At 63.7% G+C, this 18,198-nt stretch overlaps 1 protein-coding gene across 1 annotated transcript; it reads left to right on the top strand.

The window, feature by feature from the left end:
• Positions 1-5,228: 5,228 nt before the first annotated feature.
• Positions 5,229-17,879, top strand: IHH (Indian hedgehog signaling molecule). The gene is made up of 3 exons (XM_074595867.1): positions 5,229-5,997; positions 12,045-12,306; positions 15,322-17,879. Exons 1-3 carry the CDS (start codon positions 5,695-5,697, stop codon positions 15,981-15,983), a joined length of 1,227 nt encoding a protein of 408 aa, XP_074451968.1. The 5' UTR covers positions 5,229-5,694; the 3' UTR covers positions 15,984-17,879.
• The last annotated feature ends 319 nt before the right edge of the window (positions 17,880-18,198 follow it).

Genomic DNA, 18,198 nt, shown 5'->3' on the forward strand with positions numbered 1-18,198 from the left:
AGGCAGCCTGGCTGTGCCAAGGGCCACCCTCCATATGCAGGCAGCTCCCCCAGGGTTAGTGGGCAGGTGATATGGGGTTAATCCATCCTCTGGCCTCCAAGGGGCAAGGGACAACCAAGCCTCGAAAGCTCCCAGGCCTGGGAGCAAGCCCCAGAGCAGGTTACAGATGCTCCCGGGCCATAAAGCACTACCTCTGCCTCTCCACACCCTACCTGTCCATCCATCCATCCTTGAATCCCTGCTCTCCTCTTCCAACCCTTGTCTCCAAATGCTTTCTTTGGGGCTGGGACCCGGCTCTTGTGCCTGAGCCAGGTCCTAAAGCAGCAGGCAGAGAGGCAGGCAGCACTGCTGCCACTCTCCTGGGGCAGGGACCCCTACTCCCGGCTGCCCTGCTCCCCAGGGACGGGCTGGCCGCAGTCATGCTGCCTGCTCTCTCGGGCAGCAAGGGGGAAACAAAAACATCCGGAGCAGCCCCTGTGTCTGTGGAAGGGGAATGAAAGGGCCTTTGCTGGACCGCGGCTGGCCAGTCCCAGGGTGAGAGCAGCCGGTTGCTTTTTATATTTCCTCTCTGAGGGAGCAGCGTGCGGGGCAGGGTGGGTGGTGGGAAGGGGAAGACGTGGGATGGGGAGCTTGCGCCGACAGCCATAGTTACGTATCCTGCCCTCCCCCATCTGCCAGCGCCTTACCCTTGCAGCTTTGGGTCTGCCTGACGGGCACTTGACCCCAGGGAGGGTCCTGCTGACATCTGGGTAGAACCAGGGCAGCAGTGTAGCAGCTTTAGGTTTCATGTGTCTTCTGTCACCAGGTTGTCCTCTTGTGCAACCTCTGCTCCACCCATGTGGGCTCTATCTCCTGGCCTGGGAGCTACTCTGTTCCAAGCCAGGTCCCCCAGCTCCCTGCTGAGTGTGGGGTTCATGCTGCTCCCCTGTACAAGCCAGGACCTGCAGGAGGAGGGTTTATCACCCCAGTGAGGGCATCTGGCTCATCTGGCTCCTTCGGGGCTGAGGGGACATTACATGGAGGGTGCTGGTTGATGAGAAGCTCAATATGAGCCGGCAATGTGCGCTTGCAGCCCAGAAAGCCAACCATACTCTGGGCTGCATCAAAAGAAATACGGTCAGCAGGTCAAGGGAGGTGATTCTGCCCCTCTGCTCTGGTGAGACCCCACCTGGAGTACTGCATCCAGCTCTGGACTCCTCACCACAAGAAGGACATGGACCTGTTGGAGCAGGTCCAGAGGAGGGCCATGAAGATGATGAGAGGACTGGAGCACCTCTGTTATGAGGACAGGCTGAGGGAGTTGGGGTTGTTCAGCCTGGAGAAGAGAAGGCTCCGAGGAGACATTATAGCTCCTTCCAGTACCTAAAGGGGGTCTACAGGAAAGCTGGGGAGGGACTCCTTATCAGGGAGTGGAGCGATAGGATGAGGGGTAATGGTTTTAAACTGAAAGAGGGGAGATTTAGATGAGATATTAGGAAGAAATTCTTTACTGTGAGGGTGGTGAGGCACTGGAAGAGGTTGCCCAGAGAAGCTGTGTCTGCCACATCCCTGGAAGCGTTCAAGGCCAGGCTGGATGGGGCTTTGAGCAGCCTGGTCTAGCGGGAGGTGTCCCTGCCCATGGCAGGGGAGTTGGAAGGAGATGATCTTTAAGGTCCCTTCCAACTCTAACCATTCTATGGTTCCATGATTCTATGACACATTCCCATGCCAGCTGTGCCAGTGGCTGGTGGGCTCTATGGGGGAGTGGGTGGTGCAAACCAGCACCTGCACCCCCGGTCGTCCCGGCTGCCAGCTGCACGCGGGCTGTGTCTCTGCTTCTCCCCAGGGTGCTCAGCTCAGGGGAGCCTGTGCCAGCCCCAGGGATGCTGCAGGGGCGTTGCTCAAGCCCTGTCCCACTGCAGAGTAAGTCCCCTGGGGAGCCCTATGGCTCTGTGCCCAAGGGGCAGGTGGGTACCCCAGTGGTCACGGGCTGCGGGTAAAGACCTGCTGCAGGGACAGACCCGGCTCCGCTCACCCTGCTCCCAAGGCAAGGGAAGGGGGGCTGCAGGAGCACAGATCGGGGGTGGGTAAAAGCAGGAGAGTGAAGACATTGGTGGGAAAAAAAGAGCTCTGCCGAGGCTCCCCAGGCCACCGCAGGGACCCCAGCCCCCAAGACTCCAGCATGGGGCCGCTGGTGCCTCCCTGGCCCAGGTTGCCGCCAGCTCCAGGGAGTGTCACCACTTATTGTCCCATCCTGTCCCGCTGGGGTCTCCTTCCCTGTCCCCACCCCCTCCTCCCTGGAGCCGGCTGGATTTGAGCTCCCGACACACATTAAAGGCCACAAGTTCGGCCTCGGCCTCCATAAATTTGATTCCATAAATATTAGTTTTCGCAGGGTTTAATGAAGCCGTTATGCCGGGCACGGCCCAGCACCCCGACCCGTGCCCTTAATAAGGGCTCTGTGGCCTCGATTAAAGGGACCTTTCAATCGCTGTCAAGTATTTTTAGAAAAGGAAAAGAAAAAAAAAAAAAGAGAGCGAGAGAGAGGAGAAGAAGACGACCAAGGCAGCGAATAGGGAAAGGAAAATCCCAAACCCGTCCAGTGCAAAAATAGAGAAATAGCACCACCTAGACTGCATCGCCCGGCTCCACTGCCCACTCGCCCGCTCGCCCAGCGCCGCTGCCGGCTCCGGGCAGCCCTGCGGGGCCTTGTGACAACCCTGTGTCCCTACCCCGGGCAGCCTTGGGAGCCCAGCGAGCTGTCTGCAGGGTGCTGCCCTCCCGCTCGGGGCAGGGATAGGGGGATGCGGTGGTGGGGAAAGCCGAGGTGCAGAAGAAGGAGGGACTTGGGCACGGTCGGGACACAGGCAGGAGTAGTGTGTGGTGGCCAGGCATCGCAGCGGTGCCTGAGGGAGATGCTGTGTGATACAGGGATGGCTGCTGCATTTTCTCCCCGTGCACTGGAAGGTAATTCCCCCCTGTCACCCAGTGCTGTGGCAGCAAGCGTCCCTTCCCACCAGCTCTCTGAACAGAAATTCCACCCCCCTGCCCCAAACAGAAATACCCCTTCACCCCCTGGTTAGACAGACGCTGTCGCAGCTTCCAGCCCCCTGCCCGCACACCCAGCCCTGCCTGCCCGATCGTGCCTGGGGCTCCTGTCCCACTTGGCCTTATGTGCCAGTGGGCTTTGCCTGGCAGGGACACAGGCTGGCATTGGGAATGCTGATGCCATGGGCAGCCATGCTCCTGCAGTCTGCCTCAGCCCCCCCGGAAGGGGTTGCTGACAGCTTGGGCAGTGTCCCCAGCTGCAGAGCCACCCCTGCCACCAGCACAGGGCAGTGGGGCTGGGGTGGGATCGGTGGTGCTTGGTGCTCAGGCTGTTCCTGGCAGACTGCTCTTCATCAGCACAGAGCTGTTAATGAGTAGGAGTCATTCTCCTGTGTCCCATGTCCCGTCAGCCCAGCAGGTCACTGCTGCATGGGGAGGAGGCAGAGTCTGCTCCCAGTGACAGGACACTGTCACTGCTCGCTGTGGCCAGAGCCGATGCAGGATGCCGGGGCCCCTGCATGGGTAGGAGCTGCTGTCACAAACCCAGCTCGCTGTCTGCAGCCCTGGGCCTCCATGGGACATGAATGTTGTACCAGTGAGGGCTGGGCAAGGCTGCTGTCAGCCCAGAGCTGCTGGGAGGGGGAGAGACACGTATGACATGCATGCTGAAGCTGAACGGTTGCAGGCTGCAGAGGTTATTTGGAGGTCTGAGTTTGGTCACTGGCAGCCATAGGGCACTTCTGCCCAGGGATGTGGTGCACTTCCCGGACCCAGCGCCACCCTAGATGATCCTTGTGGCAGTTCCCCACTCCCTTGTGGCAGTGATGAGCAGATGGGGAGTTGGGCTTATGTGGTGGGGGTACAAACCAGCCTGAAAGACCCTGTGGACCTAGCGCAGACTCCAATTTTCTTGTGCCCGTGATACACAGAGAACTGTGCCCCTTCTGCAGCCCTGGGAAGCCAGGGGCAGGGATGGGGAGCGGTGCTGTGACACATCCGCTCTGCTCTGTCTGCTGCTGATCACCTTAAGGATGCTCCACTGGAAGGATTAGCCGAGGAGATGTGGAAGTGGGGTGTCCTGGGGCTGCTGGCCAAACCCTCTTGCTCCATCATGTGCAGGAGTAACGGGACAGCCTCACCATCCTGCGCGGTGGCAGGACTTCACAGAGGCTCTGGGCACTGATTTTTGCGTTTTGGGTACACAAAACCAGTACAAAAACCTGATGGAGTGTGGCTACTGACTATGAAAATCTGATGGAGACACCTCTGGCCAGCTGCACTTTGCCTGCAGCTCCTGCAAAGGAAATGGTCCACAGGGGCCACTGGACAGCAGCATCCTAAGCCCATGGGTACTGCTGGCTCCTCAGCCTGCATCCCTCTTGCCCAAGTTGCTTGGTCCTGCTGAGGCCAGCAGAGCCCCACAGCCCGTGCCGGACTGATGGCTGGGCTGTTCCAGCCTGGCCTCTCTGTGTATCCCTAGGAGTGACCCATGCCCTGTGCCCACCAAAGAGCTGGCGAGGGGACATCCCTGAGAGGGCTGAGTGTGCGGGGGCATCCCAAGGCACTGCCTCACCTGGGAAGGTCCTAGGGAGCCAGAGGGGGTGCAAGCAGAGCCATGCCAGACCCCTCCCTGGCACACAGCTGGGGGAGAACTGGGGGGCCCCGCAAGCCCTCGCTCCTGAAATCAGGGTGTTGTATTTACTTTCCCCTTTTGGCAGCTAGAAGGGGAAGCCCATCCCAGCCCCTCATTGTTGTCTCAGCGAGTTAATCAGATGCCATAATCCTGTTGTGGAAATATCGGGCCTCCCTGGAAACAATGGGGAGCGAGAATATTGTGGTTAAATTTCAACCAGCTGCCTCCCTGCTCTGTTTGATCCCCGCCCGCAGGCCCGGGCCCCTGGCGAGCAGGCAGCGCGGCGGGGGCCGGAGCCCCGGGGGTGCCACCCCGCGCCCACTCCGCCACGGGGGAGCCCCCGCGGGACGTCCCGGGTCGGGGGGGTGGGTGGGGGTGCGTCGGGCCCGGTGCGCCTCGGGGCGGCGGCGGGGCTGCGCCGGGGGGCAGGTGTCGGCGGGCACCCCCGGCGGGGTGGGCTGCGGGGCTCGGCCGGGGGGAGGAGGCTGCGGGCGGCCCGGGGCAGGTTCCGCGGGGAGGAGGCGAGAGAGGGAGGGCGCTGGGAGGCTGGGACACGGGCAGGGTGCGGTCCTGGCGGTTCCCGGTCCCGGATCTCTTCAATTTCCCCTCTCACTCCTGCCCGGGGAGCGGAGGCAGCGGCGGCTCCGGCTCCGGCTCCAGCCCCGCCGCGCTGACCGCCGGGGCGCAAACCGCGGGGGGCTCCGGCAGCGCCGAGCCCCGCTCCCCTCGCCCCGCAAGCGGCCGCTCGCCTGCCAAAACAAACGGCCCTTCGCTATTTATTGCCGCCGCCGGGCCAACGGCAGCTCAGAGCGGGCCGACACCGGCCCGCCGCACCGGGCAACCGGAGCGCACCCGCGCCGGCCAGCCGCCGCGCCCCGCCGCCGCCACCGCCGCCGCCACCGGCACCGGCACCTGCCCGCCGGCTGCGCGCCGCATGGGGAGCCCCGGGGCGGGCGGCGGGAGCGGCGGCCGAACCTAGCGGGGCCCCCGGAGCCGCCGGTCCCCCGGGCCGCCCCGGGGCCGCCGGGCGCGCCATGAAGCCGGCGCGGCTGCTGCTGCTGCTGAGCGGGTGCGCGCTGCTGCTGGCGCCGGCCGTGCGCGGCTGCGGGCCGGGCAGGGTGGTGGGCAGCCGCCGCCGCCCGCCCCGCAAGCTCATCCCCCTCGCCTACAAGCAGTTCAGCCCCAACGTCCCCGAGAAGACGCTGGGGGCCAGCGGCCGCTACGAGGGCAAGATCGCGCGTAACTCGGAGCGCTTCAAGGAGCTCACGCCCAACTACAACCCCGACATCATCTTCAAGGACGAGGAGAACACCGGCGCCGACCGGCTCATGACCCAGGTACGGCCCCGCCGCCGCCCGCTTCTCCCCCCCGCGCCGGGCACCTGCGGGCACCGGGGGCCGCCCGGGAGCGCCCTGAGCCCAGCTCTCCTGGGACAGCGCGGCCAGAAGCGGGGGACCCGGCGCTGCGGCTTCCCCGTCCTGCCCCGGGCATCCCGGGCATCTCCCTTCGCCGGGCTCCGCAAAGCTCTGCCGCTTGGTCTGGGCTGGGCGCGTCGGAGCCGGAGCGGGCAGCAGCCCGTCCCGCTGCGCCTTGATACGGCAGCAGCCTGCGCCCGGAGCCGGCAGCACCCTGTCCCCCGGGATGGCAGCACCTTGCCCCACTGCCCGTCGGACCCGGTGGCACTCATGTCTGCTGCACCCTGGAGGTGTGCCCTTGTGCCTCCCGAGCCGGCAGCACGCTGCCCTGCGAGCCGGCAGCACCCTGTCCCCCGCGGGGGCAGCACCCTGTCCCCCGGGATGGCAACACCTTGCCTCGCTGCCCCTCGGACCCTGTGGCACCCATGTCTGCTTCACCCTGGAGATGTGCCCTTGTGCCTCCCGAGCCGGCAGCACGCTGCCCCGCAAGCCGGCAGCACCCTGTCCCCCGGGGGGGCAGCACCTTGCCTCTTTGTCCCTCGGAGCCGGTGGCACCCATCTCTGCTGCACCCCGAGGTGTGCCCTTGTGCCTCCTGAACTGGCAGCAACCTGCCCTGCTGTCCCCCAACCCACGTTCCCCTGTCCCTTGAGCTGCCAGAACCTGCCCTGCTGTCCCGCAACCCATGTCCCCCTGTCCCCTGAGCTGGCAGCACCCTGCCCCACTGCACCCACCCTGCTCTTGCCCCTCTGCTCTGCCTACCAGCTGGCAGAGCAGGCAGCCTGCCTGTCGGAGCCGAGGGGCAGAGCAGACCCCGGTGTGCTGGCAGGGAGGGGAGTGGGCAGAGCAGCAAGCTGGGCTCCAGGGGCACCCTTGCTGTCCTTGTCCCCACTCTGTCACCGAAACCCTGTGCTGTGCCTTAGTGCCCCATTCCTACGTGTCTTGTGTGGGATGGTGAAGGGTGCCCGGTGGAGGCTGCCCTCAATTTGTTGTGCTCAGGGACGGAGACAACCTGTTATTGCAGATGCCCTGCTGCAGCCAGCTGACAAGTGCCCTGGTCCAGTGGGAAGGGGGGGGGGGACACGGACAGAGGACAGCAGCGCAGGGAGCGGGGGGAGGTGATGCTGGACGAAGGTTACTCTGTGTTTTAATATTGCCAGGAGAATGCCTGAGGGTTTCAGGAATGCAGATAAGGAGCCGCACGGCCTTGCTAAGAAACCTGGCCACCAGCCTCAGCACTGGGTTACAGCCTGAGGAAGCTCCCGGGGGAGGCGGAGGGGAGCCGGGGCTGTCCGGCTGACCGCTGCAGCTCCCAGGCTGGGGCTGGCGGGTGGGTGAGCACAGATGGCCATGGTGGCAGGCACTGAGGGGGCTCTGGACGTGGTTTGTGACTGAGGTGTTGGTAACAGCGGGAGGAGAAGCTGCTTGGGTGCTGGCTTGACAGCTCTGCAACCCCACGTGCCCTGGGGCCAGGTCCCTGAGGGCAGGGGCCGTGCTCCAGGGTGGTTCTCAAGCTGGGGGACTGCAGCAGAGGGACCAAGACCCACTGTGAGGCAGCATCAAGCTTGGGGAGTTGCACAAGTCATGGTTGCTGGTCACTGGGGTCCTGGGGCTGGGCTGGAGCCTGCATCCCCTAGGGAACAGCCTCAGGGGTACTGAGGAAGCAGTGAGCTTTGCTAGTCTGTGCATCAGAGAAGCGGGTGCCATCGTATGCTTGAGTTGGATGAAAGAGAGTGCTTCTGGCTGTGTTCCCAGTGCTCCCACCACCTGCCCTAACCCAGCCAGTGCCCTCCGGCACCCCTGGGAGAGGGAAGGCTCCATGTCCCACCTGCCAACCCCACACTTCCCACTGTCCCGCTACCTTGTTGACATGGTACCTGGAAACTCCCTGGTCCTCTTAGGTGGCCCAAATAAGGGCTCCTGCCCCCCGCAGTATCCCTAGCCACTGCACGTTTGTGCACAGATGGGTACCACTGTGGCTTGGGCAGCTCTGCAGGGAATTGTCCCCATTACTGTGGAGGTGGCTTGACTTCTGGTAGCTCACTGCCATCCCACAGCCCTCTGTCTTGCCCTGTGGCCTCTGGCTGTGGGAGATGCCCCCAGATGTGCAAGCTCTGGCTCTGGTGCCATACCTTGTGTTGCTATGGGTTGGGAAAGGCCATTGACCCAACTCCTTGTCCCTTCCCCCAGTGCGCTGGCTTTTACTGCTGTTGACTCACTTCAAACCTGTTTTCTTTCCCCAAGTCCAAGGGTCTGGGTGTCCCAGGCAGCCGGAAGATGCCGCCTGCTTGGGGGGGTGGGTAGTGCTGCTCTCTGCCTGCCTTTCCTTTATCGTTTCATCTTCCTCAAGAATTCCAGTGTGTTTGCTCTTGTTGGTCCCACTCGGAGGCGCTGAGATAAGGCTGGAGGCAGAGCCCGCCTCACCTCTCCCCGGCAGACTGGCCCAGGAATGTCCCCGGCCCCCTGCCCCCATGGAGTCCCAACCCAAAGCCTCTCCCTTCCACAGCCATCACCCTTTGCAGCCAACATTGGCCCAACTGGTACCAAGACCATCCTTGCAGTGGTGAGGAATTGCCCATGGAGACCGTGGGACAGGACTCTTGGCTTCCTTTGGGAGAAACCTCACGTGGGGGGCAGATGCTAGTGGGAGCCCTCTTCTCTTGGCCAGCCTCGGGCATTGGGGTAGCTGTCACCAAACATGCTCCATCCACAACCCCTGTGCTGAGGCTGTGGTCCCACTTGAGCATCCTGCATACCTCTTCTGAGATATCCCTGGGGTCCCTGCTGTCTGTGTCCCACCTTGGAGCTGTGCCCTTCCTTCCAGACCTGCTGTCTTCCCAAAAGGGGTTTGACTACATGGTCCTGTACCCAGCCTGATCACGAGAAGAGAGTGATGCCAGTGCTGGTCAGCAGGGAGAACATCTCTGCTCAACCCAGTCCAAAATCCCTGGGGTCTCCACTGTGATGTGCATGGGACAGCACAGAGGCAGCCAGCTCCGTGTGGTGGCATGGAGCCCCATCCTGCACGTAGCCTGGGGGTGCCCAGTGCCACTACAGGGACAAGCTGTGCCCCCGCCTCACACACTGTCATCACTTGCCTTCCCCCCCAAACCCTGCTATATGCCTGTTGCATGGGTTTCAGCCTCCTGGCCAGGCACCAGAACAGTGCTGGAGCTGGTGAGCCATGGCAAAGGCTCAGTGCCACATGGCTAAGCTCGGACAACCCACTCCAGCCTGGGCCTCGCAGGGCCCATGGGCCACAGTGGCATTTCCACATCTTTGTCATCACCTTACGATACCTTGTGTTCACCCCCAGGAGGCAGGAGGGGGACCATGCCATGCAGGCAGGCAGGCAGGCATGGTCACCCTGGTCCCCGAGGATGCTGTAGTCCCTCCGGGCTGTGCATGGGGAGGAGGTGGGCTCTCTCTGCAGCCCCCGGCAAGCACAGACCCTGCAGACAACCCAAGCCCACAGGTTTCTTGGTCCCTTCCTACCTGTCTGTGCAGGCAGCAGAGCCCCTGGGCAGGCAGCGTCCGTCCCTACCTGCTCCCTGCCCATCTGTGCCTGCTCCCTGCTGCCCGTGCCTGCTCCCTGCCCATCCCCACCCACTTGCGCTTGCCCATCACTGCCTGCTCCCTGCTCAGAGTTGCCTGTTCCCTGCCCATCCATACCTGCTCCTTTCCCGCTGCTGCCCTGTTTGTCCGTGCCTGCTCCCCACCCGTCGGTACCTGCTTTCTCCTCGACCCTCCCCTGCCCGTCGCTGCCGGCTCCCTGCCCGTCGGTGCCGGCTCCCTGCCGGTCCCTGCCCGTGCTCTGACACCTGCTGGCCACCAAAGGCACAGGCAGAGCCGCCCGTCTCGGTAGCCCGGGGCAGGCTGCTCCGGAGCTGTGTGCCCAGCCGGGCAGGCAGCTGGGCGATGCCCCGGGCGGGGAGGGGGGGGAGATGGTGGGACCCTTGGGCAGGAGAGGCACATGCAGGGGACAGGGCAGCCCAGGTGTGTCCCGCTAGGGAAGGGTGGCCTTGATCCAGGGGCTGGTGGCAGGCGGTGTCCCTGCCTGGGGGACAGGCGTTGGAGGGTCTCGGTGTTTGTGTGCCAGCAGGGTGCCCCTGGAGGACCGAAGAGTTGGCAGTAGGGGTGCTCAGAGTGGGGTGCTGGCATGGGACGCCTGGAGTGATGGCCTGGGGGATCCAGAGGGGCGTCGCGGAATCCCTGCCTGCCTCCAGCCCTGGAACCCCCTTACTGCCCTTCTCTGTGGGGTCCTCGGGGTGCTGGGGACCTTGGGAGCTGTTTGTGCCATGTGGCAAGTGGTACCACGGTGGTGTTGGATGGGAACAAAAGTCGCTCCCCTCCCTCCTTCTCCACTCACCTGGCAACTGTTTGTCCAACACCTTCCTGGCTTATCTCCCCACACCCAGGGAGCCGTGGGACGAGGGCAGAGGTGCTCCCCCGCCCCATGTGGGGCAAAGGCCTGCCTGGCACTGCCCTTCCCAGAGCCCGGACCCTGCCAAGCGCAAGCTGGTTTCCCCGAGAGCAGCACTGCCCACCTCCCCTGGACGGAGCAGGTGCTTGGGGATAGGGTGAGGGACCATATTTTTGGGGAGCAACTCCCTGTGGAAGCAGTGCTGGGGCATTTCTGAGCCCAGGGGTGTAGCCAGCATCGGGTTTTATAGCCCTGGCTCATGCTCACCGTGACTGTGTCTCATGACCCGTGACATCCCATGATGGGGAGTTCCAGGGCCAAGCTGGGCATCGTGCAAAAATGCCCCCCACAGTGGCTGGTTTTTAGGCTGCTGCCCAGTTGTTTCATTTAATGCTTCCCAGAACTGGCCTCATGCATGACCATAAATGCTCTGTCCTTCACCCTGATTTTATAGCGCTCAGGGACCACCCCCCCACACCCCAGCATCTCCTTTCCAGGCTGCACAATCCTAGTCCATTCACCTGTTTTTGTGTAGAAGCTCCTGTATTGCTCTTCCTACATCTTTTCTAGCTCTCCTCCATCCCTTTTGCAGCAGGGGAAGGGACCAGAAGTGCGGTCTGTACTTTTGCAAGCCAAGCACGCAGGGGCTTGGTCCTTCCCTGCGATGCAGCTGTGGCTGGGGGACGTGGGCAGTGCAGGGCAAGGCTGGGAGGGCTGTGGTGTAGATGTCTGGGTCTGTCTGGGGAGGACAGCAGCAGGGGGGGACAAGGCAGGACAGTTGCCTTGCTTGTGTGACCTCTGCGGCCACCAGGTCTGGGTCTTTAGGATCCGCTGGTGTTCCTCAGCCCCGGAATTTCAGCCCTTGTGGTAGGGAGTGTTGGAGGGGTCTTCACCCCACATCCTTTCTGCTCCAGCGCAACAGAGCTCTTGGGCAGGTTTGGCATTTCCCACGTGAGCAGAGGCTGGATGAAGCTATGAAGCTGCCCAGTGCTGTGTCCTTGTGCCTCAGGACTCGAGGAGTGACACCAAGCAGAGCTGTGCTGAGGACTGGGCGGGTTGTTTCATTTGTGCCTGCGAACAGTGCTGGAGACCCTGGGGGATCCTCCAAGCGAGGAGGCAGCAGGGTCTCAACTCCCACATCCTCCTCCTGTCAGCTGGGAGCCCCTGGGGCAGTGCTAGCATGGGGAAGGTGGCTGAGGAGCAGAGAGGGTATTTCACCCTGACCAAAGCTCTGCTGCCCGACGGGCTCTTCAACAAGCTGGGAACGTGGGGGGAGAAGTGGAGGGAGAGATGAGCACCCAAATGGGGTGCACATCCTTGGGAGATGTTGTGTCAAACAAGGGGTTTTGGGGCACTGTGAGGAGTCTGGAGGGCATGGGATGGACAAGGCACCTCATGTTCTGAGATCTTCCTCTGCTGGGCCAGCCCTCAGACACTCTGAGGACCCAGAGAGGCTTTGTGGAAACATGATGGGATACAACCTGCCAACCAGACACCCAACCCCCACCTCCAAAAAGCTTTTACTGACTCTGCCTTTCTGCCCCACAGCGCTGCAAGGACCGCTTGAATTCCCTGGCCATCTCTGTCATGAATCAGTGGCCAGGGGTGAAGCTGCGGGTGACAGAGGGCTGGGACGAGGATGGGCACCACTCAGAGGAGTCTCTGCATTACGAGGGCCGAGCTGTGGACATCACGACCTCAGACCGGGACCGCAACAAGTACGGCATGCTGGCTCGCCTGGCCGTGGAGGCTGGCTTCGACTGGGTCTACTACGAGTCCAAGGCGCACATCCACTGCTCCGTCAAGTCAGGTAAGGCCAGGGGAGGGCAGTGAGTGGGGCTGGGAGCCTGGGGAGCCTGGCTGGGTGGGTAGGGTGCTCCTAGGGGGGTGCTGGCCCTTGCAGCCTGATTTCCCTATCAGGGGCAGACAGTTGTGTAGGGAGTGAGTCACACACCTGCGGCCAGCAGTGCCATGGGGCAAATTCCCCATCCCACAGCCATGCAACCAGACCCACCCTCTCTAGTCGCCTCCTTTTCCCACCCCACGTCCCCTTTTTCCCCAGCCTGTCCCCCCCCAGTCTGCCCATCGCATCTCTCTCCCCTGCCCTTGCAGTCCCTTAGTGCCCAGCTGCCCACCCTCAGCCCCATCCAGCCCGGACTGTCTGGGGACAGGGACACCCAGGCGGGGACAGGCCAGGGTGCCCTGGGATCAGCTCTCTGCCGTGCAGCTTCTTCTGCAGAGGGGAGCGGAGCTGGGGCTGCCGGGGGGCAGAGGCACCTGGACTGGAGCGAGGGATGCTGTTGCTGCTGCTGGTGTCTGCTTCCCCCCGTGCGGTGCAGTGGCGGGGGGGGGGGGGGAAGGCTGTTTTCAGGCCCTGCCCGTGTGTGGGATGGGATTGCGTGGAGTGCAAGGCGCCCCCGCAGCCCGGGGAAAAGCTGCCCTGCTTGGGATGCTGCATCCCCGGGTTCCGCGCATCTCCCGGCGGCGCGGCGGCGCTGGCTGCGTGCGGCAGAGGGCAGCAGCGCCCCACGCTGCGGCTCGGACGCTTGCGTGCCCATGTCGCGACAGGCTGGGAAGGGCTCTGCCTGTGCGTGGGCTTGCGTGGGCGCGGAGGCAGCCTCGACCGGCACCGAACCGGCATATGGCCGCCGTGCCAGAGGACCATGTCTGCACCCAGAGCACTCGCCCACGCACAGGGAGAGGGGCCGCGGCGGCACACACATACCCACAGACATGCCCACGCACCCGTGTGCCACGGTGGTGCCAGGGCTGGTTACACCGGCGCTGCCCCGCGTCCCTTGTCCCCGGGCTCGGCTCCCACCGCACTCTGCCTGTCCTACTGCCCTAGCCCGCGGCCAGCGGCCTGACACCCCCAGACGCCAGCCTGCCCCCCCGCGCTGACCCGCTCCCCCGTGCCGATGCCAGGACGGGCGCAACGCCGGCCGGCGATGGAGGTGCGGCGACCGCACCGCAGAGAGGGAGCGACGCGCCCCCGAAGAAGAGGGACAAAGCGTGGGCGAAGAACCCCCGCGCCCCAGGGTGCCCTGTGGGGCTGGCCGGAGGAGTGGGGCCAGGCTCCGAAGCAAGGACCATGACCCCAGAGCCTTGGGGATGGCCAGAGGAGTGGGGGGCTGTGCCCCTGGAGAAGGACGGAGGCTCTTGAATCCCGGGATTCTCCCCTGGACCGACCGAAGAGGGATGCCGTGACCCAGGCTGCAGCCCGGGGCCCTGAGGCTTCTGGAGGCTGGCCACAGCCCCCTCGCTCTGCAGCGGCTCCCCAGGGCTCTGGGTCCCACATATTTATACCCGAGGCCGTGGGGAGCCTGGGGATGCGTGGTGGAGGCTGTGGGGTGCAGATCATGACACACACCCCCCAGAGCTGTGTACAGAGGGCAGCCGGGCTGCCCTTGCCTCTTAGTAAATGGCTTTTATTTTTGTACGGATGGCCACGTGGCCTGTTGTATGTATTGTGTCTCCTCGGGTCCCCCCCCCAGCACCTGCTCACCCCTTCATGCCCAGCGCCTGTGCCCCCCACTTCTGCCAGGTGCCCCTCTCGCCCTCCTGCCAGCCCCTCCCCATGGCTCTGCCGCCTGCCTGGGGCTGCGGGGTGCAGGATTTGGGACCTGGCCTCCGGGGCAGGCATGGGGTGGGCGCTGCACCTCGGCTGAGCAATAAAAGGATTCTGTCCCAGCGATGGATGCCTCTCTTCATGGGCCTGGGGGCTGGGATTTGGCTCTGCCTGAAGCTGGGGAGGGGTGGGGGGCAGTCCCATCTGGGTGGGGACACTCAGGGATTAGATGGGGGAGTTGGGAGAGGGCCCCGAGGCAGGGCTGGGATCTTGAGGCTGGGCCAGGAGCAGGACCCTAGATGAGATGCCCCTGGCAGACGGTGGGAGGGCATCAAATAGACCCTAAGATGGGGGTTGCTGGGGCTTGGGGGACCAGGGCTGCTGTAGGAGCTGAGCACCATTCCTTGGGAAGCCAGGGTTCCCCCGCTGAGTGCCAGGATGGGCCCCTGGTGACACCAGATGACTTGCTGCATCTTTTCATCTGGGGAGGGGTAGGACCACTGTGCCACCATCCCAGGCAACAAGCCCCAGAGAATTTGGGTGCTTTACCCTGTGACAACTGCTAGCGAAGCCCTGCTCAGGAGGCTGTCAGCTTTTGCCTGATGATGGCCACAGGCTGTGACACTTTCCTGCAGCTCAGAGAGGGGGTTGTCTGGCATCAGCGGTGCAGGGGTGAGCAAGCGGGAGAAGGGAGCGGGGCTGCAGTGTGGGGTGGGGGTGTGCGGTGGTGCTGGGGAAGGGCACTGCACCCTGTGCTGTTCCTTGTAGCATCCTTCCCAGAGGTACCCGGGACTGCAGGGGATGGGGATGCTATGGGCATGCAGAGTGCGACCAGACACTGCTCCTCAGCCTGCCACCAGCTCAGGGATCTGCCTCCCTTCTTTCAAGCTTCGGGTGCCCCCTGGCACTGCCTTGTGCATTCGGGGCTATGGCTGTGCCAGGCAGGTATCGGGATCTGGCTGCGCAGAAAATTCCCAGTGCCCTGGTGCTGTGTCAGGGAGCAGGTGCTGCCACACGTGGCTCGAGCCCCCAAGGGCCAACCCCAGTGACATGGTGGTTGGGGAACAGGTGCCCAGGGAGGCTGGATTGGTGGCTGGGGGTGTGTAGGGGACACATGCACGTTGGTGATGCCTAGGCAGGGTTATCCCTGGGTGGGCAACACTGGGCAGCTTTGGGAAGGTTTTTGTGCGCCGTGGAAGGGTGATGCTGGGGGTCTGGCAGATGGGTAACCCTCCTGTCCTCTCTCTCCCCACGCAGAGCACTCAGCCGCTGCGAAGACGGGGGGCTGCTTCCCCGGGCGGGCGCTGGCGACGCTGGAGGACGGTGCCCAGACGCCACTGTGGGCGCTGCGCCCAGGTCAGCGGGTGCTGGCGATGGACGGAGCAGGCAGGCCCACCTACAGCGACTTCTTGGCTTTCCTGGACAAGGAGCCCCGCGCCCTCACCTCCTTCCACGTCATCGAGACACGGGAGCCCCCCCGGCGCCTGGCCCTGACGCCCACCCACCTGCTCTTCGTGGCTGAGAACGCCTCGGCGCCCGCCACCCACTTCCATCCCACCTTCGCCAGCCGTGTGCGCCCCGGACATTTCGTGCTGGTGGCGGTGGGGGGAGGTGGTTTGCAGCCCGCTGAGGTGGTAGGGGTGCAGGACCGGAGGGATGTGGGAGCCTACGCCCCGCTGACGCGCCACGGGACGCTGGTGGTGGATGGCGTGGTGGCCTCATGCTTCGCCCTGGTGCAGGAGCAACATCTGGCGCAGCTGGCCTTCTGGCCGCTCCGGCTCTACCACAGCCTGGTGGGGTGGTCAGGGGTGCAGGGGGACGGGGTGCACTGGTACTCGGGGCTGCTCTACCGCCTGGGCAGGCTGCTCCTGCCCCCCGACAGCTTCCACCCCCTGGGGGTACCCCAGGCAGAGAGCTGAGGGTGCACCCTGGCCGGCACTGCTGGCGGAGGCGGTGGCTGTGGGGTGGCTCGGTGGGGGCCAGCATCCCCTCCCAAAGCTGGGTGCTCATGGGGAGCTGCCTCCAGCCCTGCCTGCTCGGGGCACAGCCACCTCCCAGTTAGGGGGCACTGGGGCTCCCCGGTGTGCCTCCTCCATGCCCACCGCCCCCTCCTCACCCCCTGTTCCTGGGGGCAAGGGGGGAGGCAGGAAGGGTCCCCCCTTGGACATGGGGGTGCTCCCGGCTGGATCCACATGCTGCTATTTGTGTGTGTGCGTGTGATGTGCGTGTGCGTGTGCAGAATTAGCTAACGATGGAGGTCTGATAGACGAGGGGGAGCAGGGAGAGGAGAGAGCCCCTGGCTGCAGGCTGCTCCCGCAGGGCTCCCAGCCTGCCTGCACCCGCAGGGGAGGATTTGGGAACGGGGACCCAGTGCCATTTTCTGAGCAGCCCGGGCAGGAGGGTGGGTGATGCCATTCCCACCCCTGGGAGGTGGCAGCTGGCAGGAGGGTGACCCAGGTACTGGGACTGTGCCTTGCCTTTAGCCCTGGATGAGGGTGTAGCAGGGCATCAAAACCAGCCCCTGTATGCCTGGGGGGCACAGACAGAGCTGGAGGGTCTGGCATGGCTCTGGCGCAAGACCCATGACTTGGTGGCACAAGTGACGCTGGAGCCAGAGGCTGGGGAGCAGGACCCCGCGCTTTGCCCAAAGCCAGCACCGTAGCCACCCAGCTGGGCATGCCCGTGGGGACACCGTGACAGCACTGGGAGCTCTGGCTGGCAAGAGGAGGCTGGGGAGGCAGGCGTGTGGGCAGCAGGGTGCAAGTGCCAGCCGGGCATGGGCACGCACTGGGTGGGAGCAGGGGTGGGGAGAGCCAGGGCTGCAACCCCAGCCTGCTGGAGCCAGGGAAGGAAAGCGTCTGGGGAGAAAGCGCTCCCACCCTTGCCTTCCCGGCATCCTGTCCTGAGCTGGCTCAGCCCAAAGCCAGGCTTTTCCCACCCCAAAGCTAAAAAACTCCTCATGCTCCAGACCCTGCCTTGGCCTCACCTCCCCAGCCTCCCCAGCACCCCGAACCCTCAGGGTAACTCATTGCTGCTCACCCATTCCTGGGACCCCGGCGGGGGGGTTCCCATCAGAGCTGCAGCCACACTACTCCCCCCCAAATCCTAGCTAGAGCCTCAGCCTCCCCCTGCTCCACATTAGCGGAGGTGAGGGGGCTGGGGGGGGCTGTTGTGACCCGCATCCCCCCTGCAGCATCACGCGTCTTTATTTATTTATCTGCTCTTTGTATGTACCATAGATGGGAGGCAGCGTGGGCGATTGCAGGGTGAGATGGGAGCGGGCCCGGGGGGAAAGCTGTTTGGTTGGGGAAGGTGAATTTTTTTTTTTTTTTTTAAACAAAAAGCAGAAATTATTTAAAGATTATTTTAAAGCACAGTTTTTATGGTGATTGTTGTCCAGGGCGAAGTGAGAGAGCGCGAGCGCGGCTGACAGCAGGTGTATTTTTGTCTCTTCACTGGATGTACCTTTCCTGGTCGGGGACACGGCCCAATAAATCCATCGTCTCCCAGCGGGCGCTCCGAGCTCTGGTGTGAGGAGGGGCAGGCAGGGATCAGGGACACTTAGTGCCCATCATAAACAGGGCAGGCAGGGACAGAAAGTGTCTTGCTCTTCTCTAGGAGCAACACTTGGCCACCCCAGTGCCCCCCACCAGTAAGGAAGAGCCCTCCTTCCCCATTTCCCTGTAGCCGGGGGAGGTGGGCAGCCTCTTACAGGTGGCAGGGAGGCTGCAGAAGTGACCCAGCTTACGTGGGACCAAGCTGTAACCAGGACCACCTGGAAACTAGGGCAAGAGGGGCAGGACGTAGTAGGGACAACCACCACAGGACTGCTGGAGACACCTCTCCATCCAGGGCTCACCTGGCCATGCTGGGACAGCCTTTTCCACCCTCTCCATCACCACAACACCCGCTAACCCAGTGCTCTTGGAGAAGATGGACCCTGTACCCTGCACGCCGGGTTTCCGATGTCACGTTAGCCTAGTGCTAGTCACTGCTGCCTCTGTCCCCTTGTCCCTCGCCAGCCCTGTTCCCCCTCCACCCCATCCCCATGCCAGCAGAAGGGAAGACCACCAGCCAGCACCCCACTCAGCCTCCCCTTACCTGTGCCACCCACACACCCCTCTGTGCACCCCC

This window comes from Larus michahellis, chromosome 7 (assembly GCF_964199755.1).
Source record: "Larus michahellis chromosome 7, bLarMic1.1, whole genome shotgun sequence".
Taxonomy (NCBI): domain Eukaryota; kingdom Metazoa; phylum Chordata; class Aves; order Charadriiformes; family Laridae; genus Larus; species Larus michahellis.

Excerpts from the sequence above, each read along its gene's own strand:
- IHH (XM_074595867.1), top strand. The coding sequence starts at position 5,695 with ATGAAGCCGGCGCGGCTGCTGCTGCTGCTGAGCGGGTGCGCGCTGCTG. Across the intron at positions 5,998-12,044 it reads CCGACCGGCTCATGACCCAG|CGCTGCAAGGACCGCTTGAA; the intron begins GTACGGCCCCGC and ends TCTGCCCCACAG. Across the intron at positions 12,307-15,321 it reads CCACTGCTCCGTCAAGTCAG|AGCACTCAGCCGCTGCGAAG; the intron begins GTAAGGCCAGGG and ends CTCCCCACGCAG.